The sequence below is a fragment of the Manacus vitellinus genome, unplaced genomic scaffold (assembly GCF_001715985.3).
Source record: "Manacus vitellinus isolate BGI_N305 unplaced genomic scaffold, ASM171598v3 scaffold_158_pilon, whole genome shotgun sequence".
Lineage (NCBI taxonomy): Eukaryota > Metazoa > Chordata > Aves > Passeriformes > Pipridae > Manacus > Manacus vitellinus.
In genome coordinates this window covers 18,767-38,912 of record NW_021939113.1, presented here as the reverse complement: position 1 = coordinate 38,912, position 20,146 = coordinate 18,767, and the positions used below count along the sequence as shown (strand labels likewise).

Genomic DNA, 20,146 nt, shown 5'->3' with positions numbered 1-20,146 from the left:
GTCTGCTCTGTCTCAGGCTGGTTCAGGTACAGGGATCTCTCCTCCTGGGAGGGGAGCAGCCCTGGTGTGTGTCTGTGGGGTTTTGTGGAGATGAATCATCAGTTAATACCTGTCAAACCCAGGTAGTCACAAGGACCCTCCAATATGCACCGTATTGACTCCCTTCTTGTTCCCCGGCATCTGAATCCCATTAACAGCTGTCAAAACCTGGTAAACTATTTATATGCTTTCACAATTTGTTTAATTGGATAGTTAGGAAATGGCAGACAAGAAAAGCTTTTCTTTTTCCTTTTTTTTTTTTTTTTTCCTTTAGTCTGGCTGAACATCTGTAGCATTAGGGGCTCATTATCTCTGAATTGGCACAGCAAATCAGCAGCATCATTAAAATGCCACATTAAGATGATTAAGTTTCTTTGTTACCCAGTTGACTTTTTGCATGTGCTGAGGATTTCACGATTATGACCCCACTCCTTGTAAAACACTTGAGCTACATCACCCTTTCCTGCGTTGTCTTTAATGGCTTCTGGGTTTTATTCCTTGTGCTTTTCCTAAGGCTCCTGGTAAACTTTGCTTAACAACGGGACAAAACTTACCTTCTCTTCTCTGTATTTGATGCCAAAGTCTTGGGTTGAATGGAGGAATTGGGGGATTTTCCTTCTGAAACCTCTTCCTAGAGAAAACAGCTAAGATTAAGAAATCCTCCACCTTGTTGTAATTATTTGTTGCTCTTGCCTTTTTTATTCCTGCATTTTCAGCCTGAAGAAGAGGAGGTTGTGTGGAGACCTCACAGCACCTTCCAGGATCTGAAGGGCCCACAAGGAAGCCAGAGAGGGACTGTTTATCAGGAACCAGGGTGACAGGACAAGGGGGAATGGCTTCACACTGAAAGACAGGAAATTTAGGTTGGATACAGGGAAGAAATTCCTCCCTGTGAGGGTGGGAAGGCCCTGGCACAGGTTAGCCAGAGAAGCTGGGGCTGCCCCAGCCCTGGAAGTGTCCAAGGCCAGGTTGGACAGGGCTTGGAGCAACCTGGGCTAGTGGAAGGTGTCCCTGCCCATGGCAGGGGGTGGGACTAGAAGAGCTTTAATGTCCTTCCAAGCCAAACCCTGGGTGATTCTCTGATTTTACAGAGCACACACAAGCACTGTTTGGGTGGTGACTCAGTCTGAAGTTGCCACCGCAGCTTTATTTTGGATTTTTTCCAGAACCCATTGTTTTTACAGTGTTTCAGGTGAAACAAAAATATTACTCTGGAGTATGTCTTTCATCTTGTAATCATCTCCCCAGGAAATGAAACCATGTGCATCAGCCTTAACGCATCACACCAGTACTTTGTTGTGTAAAAGCTGCAGCTTTTTTTTTGTCTCAGTGTATATTAACTCCATGAACTGCCTCAAGAAAAATAGTTCCCTGGCTTGGACACCACGGGTGGGTTGTTTCTCTTACAACCTCTTTACTTTCCTGATAGAAGAGATGACAGCACTTCTTTATTTCCACTGTGGGAACTTGGTTAGTGCTTTTAGGGATAATTGTGTTTTTCCTCAGTTAAATTTCCCTTTTCTGCATGAAGTCACGTTCACCTTCCTCTTGATTAAGGTGGACCAGCCTGGAAACTCCCTGGTCTGATTAAAATAGGTTGATATGATTTTTAAGTGACGGATACAAACCTTCCACAGAGCTGCCAATCTCCTGATCTCACTGTGCATGCCAGGGCAGAGCAAAAGTCAGGGCTGAAAAAGGAATTTGATGCTTCCAGACTCTGAGACCACTTGGTTAATTCTAGTCTGACTTGCACTGAGCCATTTTTTCCTCAGACTGTTTTTCACCAAAGCTGTCTCCCGTGTGGCTCTCAGGGAGGCACAGCAGCCTCTAAACCATAACAGGTGAAAAATTCCAACCCTCCTAACATAGATTTGCTTGAAAACAGCCTCTTCCCTTGCAGCTTCTGCTGTTCTCAGCCATCAGAAAGTGAATTTTTCTGTTGAGGTGCTTCTCATGTCTGTATGAAAGCTCTCAAGCTCTGGTGGGATGTCGTGGACAGCCGGCGCGACGGTGACATTTTTTTGGGGGGGATGTAGGGGTGGAAAACCCTCGGTGAGAGCTCAGGGGCACCTTTCTCTCTTAGTGCAAGGAAACACCAGCCTGAGGTGCAGCATGGAAACATCAGAAGTGATTATTTTCCACATGGGATGGTTTGCCCGGCCAGGACATGCCAGGGGGGGGTCCCAAACCACGTGGTGCCACACCAACCCTGGCACAGCTCTGGAGCTGAGCCAGGAGCCGTGGTGGGGAACAGCAGGAAATGGTGCAGAAGCCTCTGCTGGAGGTCACGGCGTGGCCCTCACGGCCAGAGAGCCGCGTGCGCCGCGGGCGAAAGGTGAGACGTTGGGTAGAAAGTGGGAATTGAAATTGGGTCTGAAAGTACCAACAAGGTGCAGCTGCACCGGGTACTTCCTTTTACTGCTTCGGGCAGGATGTAGCAAATTATTTTGGAACTGCCTCCCTTTGAGAGGGAAAAAAAAACAACCAACCAACCCATCAAAAAAGCACTTTTTCTTTTTTCTTTTTTTTTTTTTCTGGAAAAGAAACTGTGCTGAAAGCTGCTGTCAGCAACTGGCAATCATTTTTCCTTGGAGTGATGGAAATGGATGTATAAACTAATTTTGAAGGAATCTTGATAGCAGGATCGCCCTCGCAGCCTCAGACATGAAGTTGGCAGCAGAAGGCACCTGCAGAGGAAGCAGGAATTCATGGGATGTGAAGCAGAGCTGGTGCTGAAGAATCCATGGAGAAAACCAGCTCATTTTGAGTGAATTTGGAGCTCTCTGTGACCCTCTGAGCAAACACCCAAACCCGTGTGAGCTCATCAGGGACCAGGGCAGCCAGTCCCACCACCAACCTCTAAGCATTGTCTAGGACAGAGGGATAAAAACACACAATCTGGGGGGAAATCCCATCCTTCTGTGGATATCCTCATCCAGAGAGAGCACAAGAGGGATCCTGGAGTTTTCCACACTACCACAGTCTTGTGTAGGATGAAGGAATCATCACCCACCTTTTCCCTCTGCCTCAACTCAGATAGTTTGGCTGGGCTTAGTGAATAATTTAGGACAGAGGAGCAATCTTCTCACTAAAACATAGTTGAAAATTTTGATTTCATGGAAGTTGGGGCTGCCAGATCTTTCTTTTTCAGCTCTGCTTTTATGTTGCCACCTCATTTTCGCTGCCACCCATTGTTTGTTCTTGGTATTTGATGTGGTTTATTACTCAGAACCAGAGCTAATACATATTCAGCAGTTTGTGTTCTGTACTTGGGAGAAAGGACGAGTGGTTCAGTGCCAGATTGAACTGTCTAACCCTGGGCTGCAGGGAGGAGCAGGTGGCCAGAGAACAAGACTCTCAAACAGGAAGCCACGTGGTGCATCTCGTGGGGCTTGTCTTCACTGGGGAGCTTGAGGCACAACTGGAGTTTCAGCCGTGGTCTGTCTCTGTCAGAGAACCATGGAATGCTTTGGGAAGGGAGAGACCTTAAAGCCCACCCAGTCCCACCCCCTGCCATGGGCAGGGACACCTTCCACTAGCCCAGGTTTCTCTAAGCCCCATCCAACCTGGCCCTGGACACTTCCAGGGCTGGAGCAGCCCCAGCTTCTCTGGGCAACCTGTGCCAGGGCCTCACCACCTGCATGAGGAGGGAATTTCTTCCCTATATCCAACCTAAATTTCCCATCTTTCAGTGTGAAGCCATTCCCCCTTGTCCTGTCACCCCAGTTCCTGATGCAGAGTCCCTCTCCAGCTCCCCTGTGGCCCCTCCAGACACTGGAAGGTGCTCTGAGGTCTCCACACAACCTCCTCTTCTCCAGGCTGAACAGCCCCAAATTTCTCAGCCAGCTTTAAGCAGAAAAAAAACCATCCTGGCAACCACTGAGGGTTTTAGTGGAAGTGCTGGAGTTAACAGTGGAGAGGAAATGCAGCACCACAAGTTGGGAATCACCAGCTGTTTATACAGTGTGACCCATTTGCTTATGTTTTCACATTGTTAGTAAATCATTAGCTACTTGCTACATCCGCCTTTGTCATGGAGCTGCATTCATTTAGGCAATGCCTCTGGATTCCTCCAGACAGGGAGACAGGCCCAGGGACCTGTTTGAAGGCCATGAATGCTGATCTTCAGGAGGCTTCGGGTTCTTTGCCACACCCTGGCAGCATTACTTTGGACAAATCTTTTGATTTTTCTTGGATACATTTATTTATCAGGAAATCCTTCCCCTGCCTCTGCTAGTTTTACTCACACAGTAAATCGGGACTGTCGACTGCTCCTCACACCTCTGAGAGCTGTGGATAAAAATTGTGATTTGCAAGGGAAAATTGAGATTATTGATTAGGTTTAACTGAGGAGAATCTATGCCATGGGAGCACTGGGAGTCTTACACAGCTCAGACATATTTCGTAGGAGTGTTCCAAGCACCAGAGATTCCACAGGAAGATAAAAGTTACAAGATGTAATTATCCTTTTTAATTTGTGTCTTTCTGTATTTCCAGTTCACAGGAGCAGACTGAGATGCTGATTTCTATAGAAATAATAATTGTGAGTGATGTAAACAAGTGTTTTCTTTTGAATCCTGACTAGTTCCCTGTAATTTCAGGAGAAGTTTGTACTGTATTATGCTTTCATAATCTGTAAAAAGAAATTATCCATCAGGCAGGTCAATGTTTTTAAGGGTTATCTCACTAAGTGTCCATGACCAGTTTAATTTCTTCATCTTTGGGATTTCAGTAACAGTTTTAGGAAATGGATAATGTCATTTTATATAATTTTTTGTTCTTTTTTTTCCTAAGGTACTTGGCTGTGCACAAGATGAGCATCTTTTCACTCCTGTGCTTTGTTTTACCTGCAGATGATGTGATTAAAGTGAAGGGGGAATACAGTGAGAGAGAGGAGAGTGCTTTAAATTCCGAGCCTATGGAAAACCCAGAGGAATCTGAACTGCCTTACACCTATCCCAGAGAATATAACGACTATGAGAGCATTAAACTGGAGAGACACTCGGGTTCCTATGACCACGTCAGGCCAGCTAGTGGGAAGATGACTTGTGATATCTGTGGATTAGCCTGCATTAGCCTCAATGTCTTGATGGTTCATAAGCGTAGCCACACTGGTAAATATCCCTATGTTGTTCTTGTAAGAGCTGGGTACTGACAGGATAATGATTTTTAATTCAGACTACTTATTTTACAAAAGGATCCCAAAATCAGGCTTTCCTTGTTCTGTCCTGGACGCCACGTGTGATCTCTACCAAGTTACCCACTGTTCTGTGCCTCACTTTACCCACCCTTCTTCTCATCAGGACTGAATGTTATTAAAAGCATTTTTGTGAGGCATTTTAAGAATTTTGGATGAAAGGCACTACGTGATGTCAGTATTTCAGGCACAAAGCACGAGTTAGTTTGGTTTTGTGCTGCCATTTCCAGCCTGTGTATGTACTTCTCTCTGTGCTATACTTGGGCAACAAACCAATGAGCATCTTAAGTTTCAACCTGCAGTAAGATAAGGCTTTTTTTTTTTTTTTTCTTCTAAAAATTGCTGGCTTGTTGGAATCAGCCTCCTCCAGAGCACTTCTTTCCATGGCAGAACTGTGCAGTGCTTTCCATAGTCGTACATATGCTACGAGCAGCTCTGACACCAGAGCTGCACCTCCCTCCCACTGAAATCCCACTCTGTGTGTTTCTATAGAAAGAAGTCGATCCAGTATCTCATTCTTTCCTCTTCCAAAAAGGCAGAGGGCGACCTGGTACCCACGTAACCATTAAATGTCCTTTTCTGTATGTCATTTTAAGGTGAACGGCCATTCCAGTGTAATCAGTGCGGAGCTTCCTTTACTCAGAAGGGAAACCTCCTCCGCCACATTAAACTACACACAGGGGAAAAACCTTTTAAGTGCCACCTGTGCAGTTATGCCTGCCAGAGGAGGGATGCGCTTACGGGTCACTTAAGGACACATTCTGGTAAGTGACTTCACAGGCACCTCACGTGGTTCAGGTGTGTGGCACTGGGACACTCGGGGTGCAAGAGACAGTCAGCAAGGTTTGCTCAGCCTGCTCGAGAGCCCCCACGGAGCAGGGACCACTCCCTGTGCTCGTGGGACACACTCAGGCTCTGCTCTCAGTGCGGGGGAACACGTGTCACAGCCCACAGACCTCCTGGCACAAACACCTCCGTGGGATTTTCACAGAATCAGTTAGGTCAGAAGAGTCCAATCCCAGGTCATCGAGTCCAGCCTTTGACCCATCACCAGCTTGCCACCTCATTTTCAGATGAGCAGAGCTGGCTTTGCCAGCAAGCTCTGAACTCGAGGAGAGTGTGAGATGTGCTTTGCTGGGATTTCCTCCCATCCCATCCTGAGCTGTGAGGAAAACTCCAGGAGCACAATCCTGGGCAGAATGACTCTATTGCCAATTGACACCTCTCTGTGGTCTAGTGCCTTTCATCTGAATCTCTTAACGTGCTCACAGATGGTTCTTCTCCAGCCTGGTAGGGTGTTCTGTCCATTTTACAGATGGGGAAATGGAGGCACAGAGCTGAGGTGACTTGAATAACTAGCCAGCTAAAAATTGGTCTTAGTTCCCCCAGTTCTGCAGGAGCCAGGTTGTGCTTGCCCTTGGATTTGTGTATATCCTGTGTTCTACAAGGGCCCAGGAAAAAAAAAATTGATTCTAAATGACAGATGTTATCTCTGCACTGCACTGCACAGAAAAAAAGTTCAACCTCACAAAGAATCAAAGTCAAAAATGAGCTTATCTGCCACGGATAAATGAGATTCTGATTTAATCAAGGCCAGTAGAGTGGTGGTGACTGTCCCCCACCAGCACAATGCTAAAACCTGGCCTTGGACACTCCCAGGGATGGAGCAGCCACAGCTGCTCTGGGCAACCTGTGTCAGGGCCTCACCACCCTCACAGGGAAGAATTTTTCCTACTATCTAATTTTAGAGGATGTCTGTTCCCAAACCAGTACTGAGATAATTTAGGAAGCACTTCCAGTCCTTGTGTATGAGGCACCAGGAAAGGCCGCGTGGGGATCTTGAGTTTCAAACAGGTTTACTTTAGTTTAAATGAATTAGGAACACCATTCCCTCTACAACAAATGCCTTTGGAAACGAAATCAGTTTAATGAAATCCTTGAAGAATTCAGTACAGGCAGGACCCAGGTCAGGCACTCAGGGCTGTGGCAGTCCTGGTTTGGCAGTGGTACTGTCAGCCTTCCCTAGGGAAGCTACTCCAAGGAAAGCAGTTACAAGGCCCTGGGAACAGTGTTCTTATTTAAATCCTCTTCTTAGGGTATAGTCCTCTTCTTAGAGCTTAGGGTATGAGGAGGAACTCCATGTATCTGGTGGTTTCACCCTCATGTCACCCTAAATTTGTGATGATTAAACTCAGCAGGAATTTCGAGCATTCTCCATGAGCTGAACATAGGCTGTTGGTAACCACGTGCTGAACGTCAGGAGAGGGTGTTTTAATGGTCTCTTGTAGTTATTTTAATGAAGCTGTTATTTGGGTTTTTTTCCAGTGGAGAAGCCATACAAATGTGAGTTTTGTGGCAGGAGCTACAAGCAGAGGAGCTCGCTGGAGGAGCACAAGGAGCGGTGCCGGACTTACCTGCAGAACGCTGGCATGTGTGAGGCTGGTGAGTTTATCACAGCACAGTGGTTTTGGGGGTTTGGTGCATTACAGGGCTTAAAAAAGGGCGTCTGGTGAGCTGTTAACCCACAGCCTGAGAACAGCTTTTCCTCCACTTGTTTTCAGTAACCCGAGGGGCTGTAATGTTGTAAAGGGGCTGGTTCAACGCAGCCCTCAGGCAGGTAGTTAAAGAGTGCTTTTATTTTAATCCCTTTTTTATTTCACAGTTACTTTGAATAAAACATCTAAGGTACCTTGTGCCCAGCATTTCTGTAGGTGATACAGTGAGTTAAATTATTCCTGCATTAATGCCATTATGTGGCTCATTTTATGGGATGAGTTGTTGACAACAGTTGTTCATGTCTCAGTCTGTTTGTCTCAGTCTCTTCTTTTGAGTAAGAACTATTAGTCAGAATCTGTTAGAATTTGCAGAAGTTTTAGTGGCCTGGATCCAGGGCATGGAAATGGGTTGGCATCCCAAAAATCTGTGACAGATCAGCTTAGGAGGGAGTGAGAGGTAAGGGACTGCTTTGAGTATAGAGCTGCCTTTGCAAAAGGATGAAGGCAAAATATATCAAAACTTGTTTTTTCTTATATTCCCTTTTTCAGTCTCAGTGCTGCAGTTCCAAAACACTTTGGTGGAAAATAACCACCACAATCTTTGTCCCTGCTTCACCCAAACCATTCAAATCCTAAAATGAACTGTGTGATTTAAGTCCCATCAAACACCAATAAGTCAGGGAAGAATTTCTTTCCCCATTCAGAGTCAGGGAGTGGTTGTGACCTTTTCAAAGGGTTCTGTGACTGATCTGAGCAGAATTTCAGAATTCAGGTTCCTATTCCTTTGTTATGCAGTCTTAAAAACCCAACCAAAGAGTGGAATCATGGAATCATAGGATGGCTTGGGTGGGAGGGACATTAAAGCTCATCCAGCCTCACCCCCTGCCATGGGCAGGGACACCTTCCACCAGCCCAGGTTGCTCCAAGCCCAGTCCAACCTGGCCTTGGACACTTCCAGGGATCCAGGGGCAGCCCCAGCTTCTCTGGGCAACCTGTGCCAGGGCCTCCCCACCATCACAGGGAGGAATTTCTTCCAAATAACTCTATCAACAACAGTAAGGACAATCATCACAGGCCAGACCTGAAAAGCAGTGTGATGAAAACTGTGAGCACAGGAGTCCTTACCCAGTGCAGGGGGAGCAGGTTGGTGTTTCAGGCACACGTGAAACCTCCCAAAGAACGTGACTTAGCAAAGAGTTCTGTGAGGGTTTTTTAGAGTTTTATAGTTTTTGGGGGGCTCTCTCATCAGCACATGACGTTTTTTCAGAGCCTTAGTAAAAGTAACTGGTTATTATCAGCACATCAGCGAGTTCTGGTTTTCATGAGAACCCTTTACACATGGTAGCTGTGGTTTGTGTTACAGTACACACTCCCCTGTGCAATCACCCGGGGGGTCCACCCGTGAAAATGGAAAACCTGAGACCTCCCACTGCTCTCAGTGATTCTCAGGCTTCAGATGCCTTTCAGAACAGAGACATTTCACTCCTTATCCCAGCCTGTGGTGCAGTCCTTGCTGCAGTGGGCAGGGAGCCCTGACTGGTCACAGGGAATGCAAATTCCCACTGTTACAGGAGGTGGCTGCTCCCTCTGCCTTGGAGACCTTCACACTCTTACAAATACTGCAGTGTTTTTAGGGGAGTAGGAAGTTTTATGAAAAATGGGAACTCCTGGGGCATTTCCATCCAGTTTCCTGGTACCAGCAGGATGTTGGGTGACAGAACCAGGGAGAGGAAAGACTGGAAAGGCCCTCAGGAGGTCATTCAGTACATTTTATTTTTTTCCCCAAGTGTAGCATTTTGCACTTGTGTTTAGCAAACATCCTCTTTCCATTTCTGACCCTTTTCCTGCTGCTCCACATCACCTTCAATTCTGGTGCTTTTCTGAAACCCTTGCAAGCTTCTCAACCTGGTCTAGTGGGAGGTGTCCCTGCCCATGGGGGTTTGGAGTTACTGAACCTGTAAGGTTCCCTCCAACTCAAACCATTCTGTGATTCTCACATGGAACCATCTTTAACCACAAATATGCTCTCCATGCCACCATCCATAACTAATTTAAATATTTAAAGGCATCGGGGACCACAGCAACCATTCCAGTTCCTTTTTTAGCACCAGGTTTACACATTCCAAATGCAGAAATATTTCCAAAAGAAAAGCTTTACATAACAACATTGTTGGAGTGTTGTCCCTGATAACCATCTCTGCTCACATTGTTCTCATTGCACAGTCATGTTCCACTCTCCATTCTTGAGTGACCACACAGAGATGCTACAGGAAGCAATGCCTCTAATTTCAGCTCTGCTCTGAACTCAAGGGCTTTGCTCACCATATCTGCACGTTCTAAAAATTCTGCTCACACTGGTGGTGGGGCAGAAACCACACTATGGAAACAGCTCAGTGCAGGGGGATGTGGGGTGTGCTCAGGGCTGGGACAGCAGCCGCTCTCTCCACAGCTACGGGGGGACACAGCGGCCCAGACAGGGAGATCCTACCCCTGGAAGTGTCCAAGGGCAGCTTGGATGGGGCTTGGAGCAACCTGGGGGAGTGGGAGGTGTCCCTACCTGTGGCAGGGGGTGGGATTGGATGGGCTTTAAGCTCCCTCCCAATCCAAACCACTCTGTGATGGCCAGCACTGTTTGGAGAGGTGGCTCCTCACCCAGTGATCACAAGACAACATAAACAGTTGTCCCTAATGGATAAATCACATTGGCAGGACAATTGTCTTCTGGAAGTGCTTTATAAAGTCAGGATCACACCTGACACATACACTGAGGCTGGAGCAGTGCTGGGAGCACCACTGAGGCACCCCAGGGGGAGCAGGGGAGACCACCCTCAGCCCCAGTGCTGGCTAAGCAGGAGAGGGGCACCCAGGCTGAAAAGTGGCAGCGGGGATGAATATATTTACATGAATCTCCAAACATACTGGAGTAATATAGGATAAAAACCAGAGCAGCAGAGCAGTGTGTAATTCCCTTTAAGGTACTTCATGCCCTGCATGGGGCTGGTCTGTCACGGGGTTACAGGACTGTGGCAGAGCTGAGCTGGGCCCTGGTATCCCATCCTTCCTGACTCAGACTCGTAGCTGGTGTTTGTACCTCTGATACACTTTACGTTTTCAAGGTGCTGAACAAACATGAACAAATAGTTCTGGCTGAGGTTTGGTGAGTCATGGTTTGTGCTGACTGAAACTCCTGTGATAGCAGGAGCAGCACCAGCAAACAGGGAAAGGCTGCTCAGAGCTGGGAAGGATGAAGCTGCACTTTCAGCACTTGCTGTACTTGGCAAACAGCAATTTAAGTCTAATAAATCTGCATTTAGCAGGACTGAAGTGAAACCAAAGTGTTCCTATCACCCTCCTCTGGCAGTGCTTCTCTCTTGCTTAGGTTATGCTTCATATATTCAGGGAGGCCTCATCGTGGCCTTCCAGTGCCTTAAGGGGCTTATAAAAAAAGGAGGGAGAGGGGCTTTTTATGTAGGTAGAGAGCCATAGGACAAGGGGGAATGGTTTCACACTGGCAGAGGGCAGGGGTAGAAGGGATATTGGGCAGAAATTCTTGGCTGTGAGGGTGGTGAGACCCTGGCATAGGTTGCCCAGAGAAACTGTGGCTGCCCCTGGATCCCTGGAAGTGTCCAAGGCCATGTTGGATGGGCTTGGAGCAACCTGGGCTAGTGGAAGGTGTCCCTGCCCATGGCAGGGGGTGAGACTGGATGAGCTTTAAGGTCCCTTCATTCCAACCCAAACCATCCTGTGATTCTGTATTCAGGTATGTCAGTGTGTGAGCACAGCAACCAGGACTCTTTCACAGTGAGATCCAACCTTTTGTACTATTTTGGGAAAGCAAATCGCCCCTCCTTGTCCTCCTTTTGTAGATCCCAACTCCTGCAGACACAGGCACTCTCCTAAGATGTGTCCAGTTGTCACCACGGTGACCCCTGACCCTGGAACTCTCAGCAATGAGTTTACTCTTTAATATAATATAGTTTTTAATGTAAAAGTACCACTGCAGAGCCGTGTTGCTGAGGTGTGAGCAGGGCTGGGGGGAAGCTGCAGCAGTTACGATCAGTATTAGTGTGGTAGTAGTGAAATGAGGTGGCAGCTCTCCAGCTCAAGGCCTGTGCAGCCTCCAGGAGCTGAGAGCAAGCACAGCCCCTGTGCAGTGCTGGGCACTGCTTAGCATGGCTGGGAAGAGCTCTGGAAAAAGGGAAGAGCCTTAAGTGGCCCAGTCCCAGGGAGTGATCACAGGGCACAGACACTTCTCCTAAAATTGGACATTCTGGAGGTTAGTGAGCTTTAAAACATCAGAGAGAAAACACTCATAGTTAGTTTCAGCTGTAGCATTTAGGGAGAAAAATGAAGTGACACTAACACCTGGAAAAACAAGGAGTTAGGAGTGAATTTTGAAAGGTTCTATTGTTTTGATTTTAATGGAACACTGACATATTTCATACGAGTTTCTTAGTGATTCGTTAAGACAACTATGACTGATATCTGAAAAGTGCAGCAAGAGGCCTGATTGTCTTCTCCTCAGCCTGGAGCACTGTGTGAGTGTGCAGGTGTCACCCAGCCTTACTCAGAATAAAAAAGAAAGGCTTGCAGAGCTCCTGTCTCCATCTGCAATTTAACCAACCTTCCAGCCAGTTCATTCACTTCCTCTCGCTCTCACCGGTGCTGGTTTGCATGGTCTGTGCTCCCCCGAGCGAGCTCGGGGCTGTGCTGGCTCCCACTGACCACAGCTGGTGCCCAAAGAGCAGGAACAGCAGAAAAAGCAAAAAAAAACCCCAACTTTGCATCAGATCTCCAAACTGTTTCCTCCAGTCACTGTGGCAAATCGGAGATTAAACCAGTCAGCTCTTCCTTTATTTTATCTTTTTTTTTTCTTTTCACCTACGTGTTGTGTGGTTTTTTTTTCCTCTCTTTTTCTTTTTTTTCCCCTTCCTTTGCACGTTTTCCAACGTAGCCAGCGTGGAGGCGAGGCACATCAAGGCAGAGATGGGGAGTGAAAGAGCCCTTGTGCTGGACAGGCTAGCGAGCAACGTGGCAAAGAGGAAAAGCTCAATGCCTCAGAAATTTATTGGTAAGAACAAAACCCCTTTTCATCCTCGTGCGAGTCGGTAACCTCGGGGACAATGTCTCTGCTTCTTTTAAACACCCTGCTCAGTCTTAGCACTTAGTGCAAAAGAATAAAGTAAATTGGGTTGTTCTGATGGGGTTTTAGTGATTTGTCGTAGGGGGTTGATTAAAATATAAAGAATTTACTCTGTTGGCTGCTTAAACTGGGTGGAAGCTGCTGTTGTGCTTTGTGTTTATTTATGTAGTTGGTTTATAAATATATTTATATTTATAAATGCTGTTTCACATGCTGTTTCCATACCTGTGCATTTGAAATGTTCTCTGCTGGGATCTAGAACAGGCAAAGAACAGGAAGGGTAATGTTTTCCCAGCAGGAGCTGAAGCTTCCTGCAGGATTCCTGTGTGCAATAAGGCCTAAAGACAGAAAAGTATTGGATTTCTGTTAGTCATCCTCCTAAATTTGACTATGATTAAAAAATATCAGATCCTTTCTTGTGGTAATTTAAGCAACCAGATGTTTCCATAGCATTTTCTTTGCATTTAATTGTACGTGATCAGAGTTATGCATGTCGGGGATCTTAAATACTCGTTGGGCAGGTTCTGTGTTCCAGAGCACGCCAGATCCTCTTGGCCAGTCTGATTTCATCAACTCGCCTTTAAAGAGAATAAAACACCAGTCTGTGTCCTGAGGAAAGCCCTGAGTCAGCAGCTGTATAATCCTGGTGCTGCTGAAGCCTTATTTGTGCTGTTTGTATGGTTATTTACAGTGCCAAGTGCTGCTGGTTTGGCTTAGTATAAGGTTCACCTCCCGTGGTGTGCCCCTGAGTGGGAGTCCAGGGGGGGCTCCCTGGGCTGCTGCAGCCACACCCACCTGGCAGGGGGTGTTCAGAGCACCTGTCCTGGTAAAGGTGTGCTCCTGGGCCCACCCCAGGGAAAGGTGTGTGCACTCCTGGGTCCATCCACCCAGGAAACCAACTCCATTTTTGAAGGTAACGTAGCTCTTAGTGGGTTTGTGGGGTAGCACTGGGCTTTCATCTACAAGAAGTGAGCTCTTTTATTTATTTATTTAGTCTCAGTGTGGCTTTCTGAAGGTCACCTTGTTGCACAGCCACACCACCTGAGTGCCTTTGGTGCTCAGAACTGAAACTGGGACTGTGGGGCTCAGCCGTGTGCTGTGATTCAAAAAGGAATGCTAATGCAAATGGCTTTGTAATTCTTTAGCTTCCTTTTTTTTTTTTTTTTTTAAGCTTTTTTCCAGCTCTGTTGGTGTACAATTGGCACCAGTTTGATCTGTAGGTATTTTATCAAACACATCTACAGCAGGATGCACCCCAGTGGTGTGTGGCTTAAGTTCAGAACTAGTGGGGTTTGGGTTTGCTTTGCCAGCCCGTGAGTTACTGTGTGGCACAGACCCTGTGGGATTTGTACTGGTGCTGGCTGGCACCAACTGGCACTGCACACACAGGTGATTTTGTGGAGAAGCTGCAGAACCCAAAGGCAAAAACTAACCCATTTCTGAAACTTGCTGTTTTTCTAGACCTTCTGTGCTTGTTCTTGTTGAGTAACATGTGAAAAAACTACCCCCTTGTCCCTTTTATCCCTGGGAAGGATGTTTTCAGGGGCAGGCTGTCCGACCTTGACCTGACTCCTGTGCCTCTCTGACCTGTCCTTGTCAGAGCCCGGATCTGCCAGGCCAGCATGGGAATTCCTTGGGAAATCTGGGAACGAGTGCTGATGTTTCATTTTGTCAGGAAGCAGGGACAGGGATGTGTACTAACAAGGCATCTTTGTTTGGCCCGTTGCTCTGAATGAAGTCCATTGATGGGAAGAAGAAAACCCTTTATTATAGTTGGAGGGCTCTGCAGAGATTCAGACAAGCACCAGGAGTCTTGCCCACTTTATTTTTCACATCTCCATCCCCAGTAGCTGCCTCGGATCCACCAGTACAAGTCCCACACAAGGACAGAGACCAGCAGAGCCTGCCCTTGACCCTTCCCCTCTGCACCAGGCCCCTCTTCAGAGTCTTCTCCTGGAGGGGTACCCGGGGGGACCTTAAAATCCACCAGCACAGTGGAATCACAGAGCACTGTGAGACCCTAATGATCATTCAGGAGCTGGACTCAATGATCCTTGTGAATCCCTTCCAGCTCAGGATATTCCACGATTCTGCGCTCACACGTCGTGTTTTTGTGCGTTACCTTTTGACTTCACCTTATATAACCCCCAAATGTTTAGGGAATTCCTGCCTATTTTTTGCTTTTCGTTGCCTTTTTTTTTTCCTAAATTTCAAATTTATTCACATCTTTTCTCGTGCCTGCAGCTGGTTTTGTGAGTCACCCAAAGGCTCTGCAGCGCTTTGTTTCCTTCCACGTGAAGCTGGACGGCGAGCGGCGCTGAGGGCTGGAAGCAGTTACACTCTTGTGGTTCACTAACCTTTTTGGGAGTGTTTTAGAAGAGAAACGTGAGCTCCTGGTTTTCTGCCTGTGCAGTGAAACCCCACGAGTTTCATACACATTGAGTCATGGTGTTGACAGGTGACTGATAAACATCTGCACCACTCGAGTTACCGTAACTGAGAGATTCGTGGATCCGACGTTTGCCAGTCCCTTGCACATGAAACCTTTCATCTGCTCCTTTCTTTTGGTTTTTTGTTTGTTTTTTTTTTTTTTTTTAAGCTAAGAACAATTTTATGGTTTAAGTAACCACAGAATTCAGTTGCTTATTTCTAGACATTCGCTCCAAAAATTAGTTTAGTGCTTTTTGGGTGCAGTTTTATTTCCTCCTCGCACCAGTTGCGTGGTGCTGCCAAAAGGTGTGAGCAGGATTTCAGGTGAACTGTCCTTCCCTCCTGTCCGGTCCAGAGCTTCCAGAGCCCCAGCACACCCAGAGGAAAACAGTTTTCTTTTACTAACCCTTTATCAAGTGACCCTAAGTGTGATTTTTGACACCTATATATATATCTGCCAGTGTTAGATTACCTGAAAGCCTGTGTAGAGGTCCAAGAACCCAGGTGTGGTGCAGAGGAAGCTGTAGCTGTCAGAGGACAGTGGGGAAAACTGACTTCAGTGTCCAAGGACATATCACAGATGAGTCTATCAGAAAGTACCCTCAAAGCCTCCTTTCTTAGACTGGTCTGCTTCCAAGCCTGAACTTTAAAAAATAACAACCCCGCACACAAAAAAACCCACCAGAAAGCTACTTGTATTTACAAACAGCCTCTCTCAGCAGAGAACATTTCATGCCCCTTGACTTCCCAGTGACTTCTGCCCTTTAGAAGAGGCATTGTGGGGTTTAAATCCTCCTTTACCCGCCCAGGTAACCCTGAGCTCTGCTCCCTCGCAGGCGAGAAGCGGCCGAGTTTCGACGTCGGCTACGGTGCGGGTTTCCTGTACGAGAAGGAGAGCGAGCTGATGCACGGGCGCATGATGGACCAGGCCATCAACAACGCCATCACCTACTTGGGGGCCGAGGCCCTGCGCCCGCTGGTGCAGACCCCGCCGGCGCCACGGCCGAGATGGTGCCGTGATCAAGCAGCCTGTATCCCGCTGCCGCTGCCCCGCGCCGACGTGCCCAACGGCGCCGCGCCCGAGCCCGGCCACGGCCACCTCAGGGACAAGAGCCTGTCGTCCGACAGGGGCCTCTCCCCCAACAACAGCGGCCACGACTCCACGGACACTGACAGCAACCACGAGGAGCGGCCCAACGCCTCCTTCCCCCAGGGCCAGGCCATCCCCGCCCCGGCCCGCAACGGCCTCCCGGCCCTGAAGGATTTCCCCAGGCCCTACGACATCCTCAAGCCGCCCGCCCTGTGCCCGCGCGACGCCTTCAAGGTGCTCAACAAGGACGGGGAGCCCATCGGGGTGTTCCGCTGCGACCACTGCCGCGTGCTCTTCCTGGATTACGTCATGTTCACCATCCACATGGGCTGCCACGGCTTCCGAGACCCCTTCGAGTGCAACGTCTGCGGCTACCGGAGCCACGACCGCTACGAGTTCTCCTCGCACATCGCCCGGGGGGAGCACAGGGTCGTGCTCAAGTGAAGGGACCGGCTCTCCCAGGGCAGGGGCCGTGTTTTCCCGTCCCAGGGGAGGCTCGGTCGGTTGGGTTTTTAATTAGTATAACGAAATTTCCCGAGTATTTTTTTCTAGGCCAGTTTGAAGCGTGTCACGGGGAGGTGACACCTCTGTAAATTCTTTCCCGATAATTCAGTGTTCTGTAGCATCTCTGCCTGGCTGCTGTGGTGAGCAGGACTGTGGGAAACACCCGGGGCAGAGACTGGTTTTGATATGAACTTTATTTTTGTGAAACTTCAGAGCCATTTGCGATGTTTTGAATTTTTAGCGTGTGTTTGTTTTTATAGGGTTTGCTTTAACTCAGCACAAAAGGGTTTCTTGGCAGCTCCCCTGCTTGCTCAGGTGTTTGGTCAGAGGTGTGTTGGAGGAGCTTTTCTTAGTTATAATTCTCATATGGTCTTCCAGTGGCTCATCACCAAAACAAGGAAAGTAAGGGCAGGAGGAGGGAGGGACTTTTAATTCCTCCTTCAAGCTTTTCCCCTAAGCCCTGGTGAGTGTGTGGCCCCACCACACTTTCATTTTTCTTACCCCTTTTGTTCTGTTTCTATAAAGTCACTCCCACCCAGCAAGAGCAAAATAAGAAATGAGACCTATTTGGGGTTGGGATTTTTTAACAAGAAGCATTTTTGGGATACCCAGTGAGGTCACTGGTTGGCTCATCCATGTAGGCTGGGGGAAATCCCGATTTTCATTGCTGGAAACTCCTCCTTTCTGATGGGTGCCATGAACAAGGATGAAGCTGTGCTGTGTGTTGTGCCTCTGCCTTGCTCCTGCTGTGCTCCAGCAGCAGGACACGTGGCTGTGCCATTCCATGTCCCTGTGGACAGTGCTGGGATGGGAGCAGGAGCGGGTGGGACCTGCAGGTGTGTGGGAGCTGCACCAGGACATCCCTTGGCAGGAGATGCTGCTCCACACCCTGAGCAGGTGCCTCCCTTTGAAGCTGGTTTTTAAAACAATTCCTTGGAACTCCTCCCTGCTCCACAGCCCTGTCGGTGTCTCTGTGCTGGAGAGGGATTTGGGAATGGCTTTGCTGAGCGAGGGTTTATTCTTTGTGAAGTATTTTTGTACCCCCTAGTTAGGAGTGTTCTGATGGACTTTCTCCATCCCTTGTGTGGTTTGAGAGCTGCGTTGCTTTTGTGTTATCCCTGGTGATCCAGCTGCTTCCCTGAGGGAAGGCTGGAGAGTTCAGGGTCAAGAAATACCGAATTCCATTCCCTCTGCCTCTTTTGGCTCAAGTATTTCCTCCCGAAGAATTTTAAGGTACAAAAAAAAAAAAAAAGACTACATTCATTTTTCCCACTAAGGGTAGGTCTGGAGGGGGATAACTCAGCCTGCAGAGTGTCCAGAGTGCTGTGGAAGAGCTAATCCAGGATCCTGCTATCCCTGGGGCTCAGGAGAACTGTTTTGCTGTTGTGTGTGGAGCTGTAAAGCACGTTTAGGACCTTTCCCAGTTTCCCATCTGAGGCAGGTTTGGCTCTTCCCCGATGAACACTCGTGTCGTGGTGTGACAAACACTCCCCCCAAGTGAGCCTGGGTCAAGGGTCAAGCCTTTGGGCCTGGAAAAGAGAGGGAAAGGGAGGGAAAGAATTCCCAGAGGACAAAGAGAAACAGTTCTATTGCTGCCCTGACATTTCTGTGATAGTTTGGGGAATCTAAGTCCGACATTTTTAGGACATTGTGGTTGTCTTTATCAACTTCTAATTTTGTCACAAGCTTGCTTTTCAATGGCTTAGTTTTCAACACCAAAGAATTGTCAATAAATGAATAAAATACCTAAATAATGACAATGTGCTGACTTGAGGGCAGGCAAAGGCGGGTTCTTCAAGGAACCTGCACACCTGAAGCCATCCAAAAATCTGATTTTCCATAAGTGGATTGAGTGATGGAGCCCCCTTTAAACCACTTTTGTAGGATTCACTGAAGAACACACTTGAATTTTCCCTTCACCCCCATCCCACAGCGCTGCCCTGGAGCCTTTGGCCTGGGAGGTGGGAACCCCACCGGGCTGTGCCTGGACATCGAGGGGCTGCCTCGGTCCTGGATGGATCTCTGAGCTCAGAGGAGCTTTGGACACCACCTCATCTGGGAAAACAGAGGGGAAAACCACTGCTGTTGGTTGAGAGCCTGAGCTATTCTGCTCCTGGTTTGTTATTTTGGTCCGGAACAGATTTGGGTTTGGGGCATTCTCTGGCCCGTGGTGTGTCCACCTCGCTTGGTTCTTCGTTCCCTGATGAACTGCACCCCAACAGCGGCAGGAGAGGCCCCATGGAAGGAGCTTTCAGCACCAAGAAACGAGTCTCTGGTGCTTAAAGGTTTGCTGAAGTTTTTAAAAATTTCAGTAAACCCCTGTGTGCTAAAGCAGAGCTCGGAAGTGACGGGCACGAGCAGGCTGAGGAGTGGGAATGGGATCCAGGGAGCGGGTCTGGAGCACCAGGGCTGGAGCTGGGACCTGTGACCCAGCCGGGTGTGATGGGACTGTGGCTGTGGTGCATCCCCCGGCTGAGCCACGGTGGGGCCTGTGCTCGGCACAACCAGTTACTCAGTGGAGTAACTGATACACTCGGAGGTGTAAACTAACGCTGCTGTTCCTCCAGCTGCTGGGAAATGGTGTTGGACTCAGCTGTGGTTAACAGGGGAACGATAAAACCCAAGAGCCGTGGGGTGTGGGCAGCTCAGCCCCACGCCCGGACCGCGGGGTGGGCTCAGGGGTTCCGTGGGATGCCGGGAGCTGCACCCGCCGTGCGGGAAAGCGATGGAAACATCCCGGCGGCGGGAGGGTGGAGGCTCACACCACCCGCAGCCCTCTTAACACCCGCCTCACCAGGCTGACGTTGCTCGCCCTTGTTTCATTCCCCCCCGACACCTTCTGCCGCAAGGGCTGGACGCGCTTGAGAAACAGAAACGAAAAAAAAAACACAACCCAAAAGAAAGTCGGAGGATTCTTTTTCTTTTTCCTCCACTTTCTTCCCAGCCAGGGGTGGCAACCAAAGCGCCGAGGGGTCTTTTCCCCTCGCTGTGTCAGCGCTGGGTGCGACAGTGCCAGCCCCGACAGCCCCCGGGGGCTCAGTCTCACGGCGTCTTCCCATCCCGGCTTTTCCCTGATCCAAACTCCCTCATCCCTCTGCTGCCTGGAACCAACCCCCTTGCAAGGCTTACAGAAACCTTCAGTTGGTGTTGTGACAGAGCGATCCTTATCTGCTGATAGCTGTAATCGTGACAGAGCACGGAGGAACTGGTTTCCCCCGCCGTCGTGTCGAAACACGCTTCCTAAC

General features: G+C 48.5%; 1 protein-coding gene across 4 annotated transcripts in view; it reads left to right on the top strand.

Annotated features, from left to right (window-relative positions):
- IKZF3 (IKAROS family zinc finger 3) overlaps positions 1-18,153 on the top strand; it is a 34,702-nt gene extending 16,549 nt beyond the window's left edge. For 2 of the 4 annotated variants that reach the window (XM_029958452.1, XM_018069430.2), the window contains 5 exons: positions 4,896-5,156; positions 5,836-6,003; positions 7,565-7,681; positions 12,689-12,805; positions 16,144-18,153. In XM_029958452.1, coding sequence (XP_029814312.1) covers positions 4,896-5,156; positions 5,836-6,003; positions 7,565-7,681; positions 12,689-12,805; positions 16,144-16,841 — 1,361 coding nt within the window. In that variant the 3' untranslated portion in view covers positions 16,842-18,153. Of the gene's footprint in view, positions 1-4,539; positions 4,586-4,895; positions 5,157-5,835; positions 6,004-7,564; positions 7,682-12,688; positions 12,806-16,143 lie in introns of all 4 variants that reach the window. The other 2 variants (XM_029958454.1, XM_029958453.1) reach the window with 2 other exon arrangements.
- Positions 18,154-20,146: the final 1,993 nt, after the last annotated feature.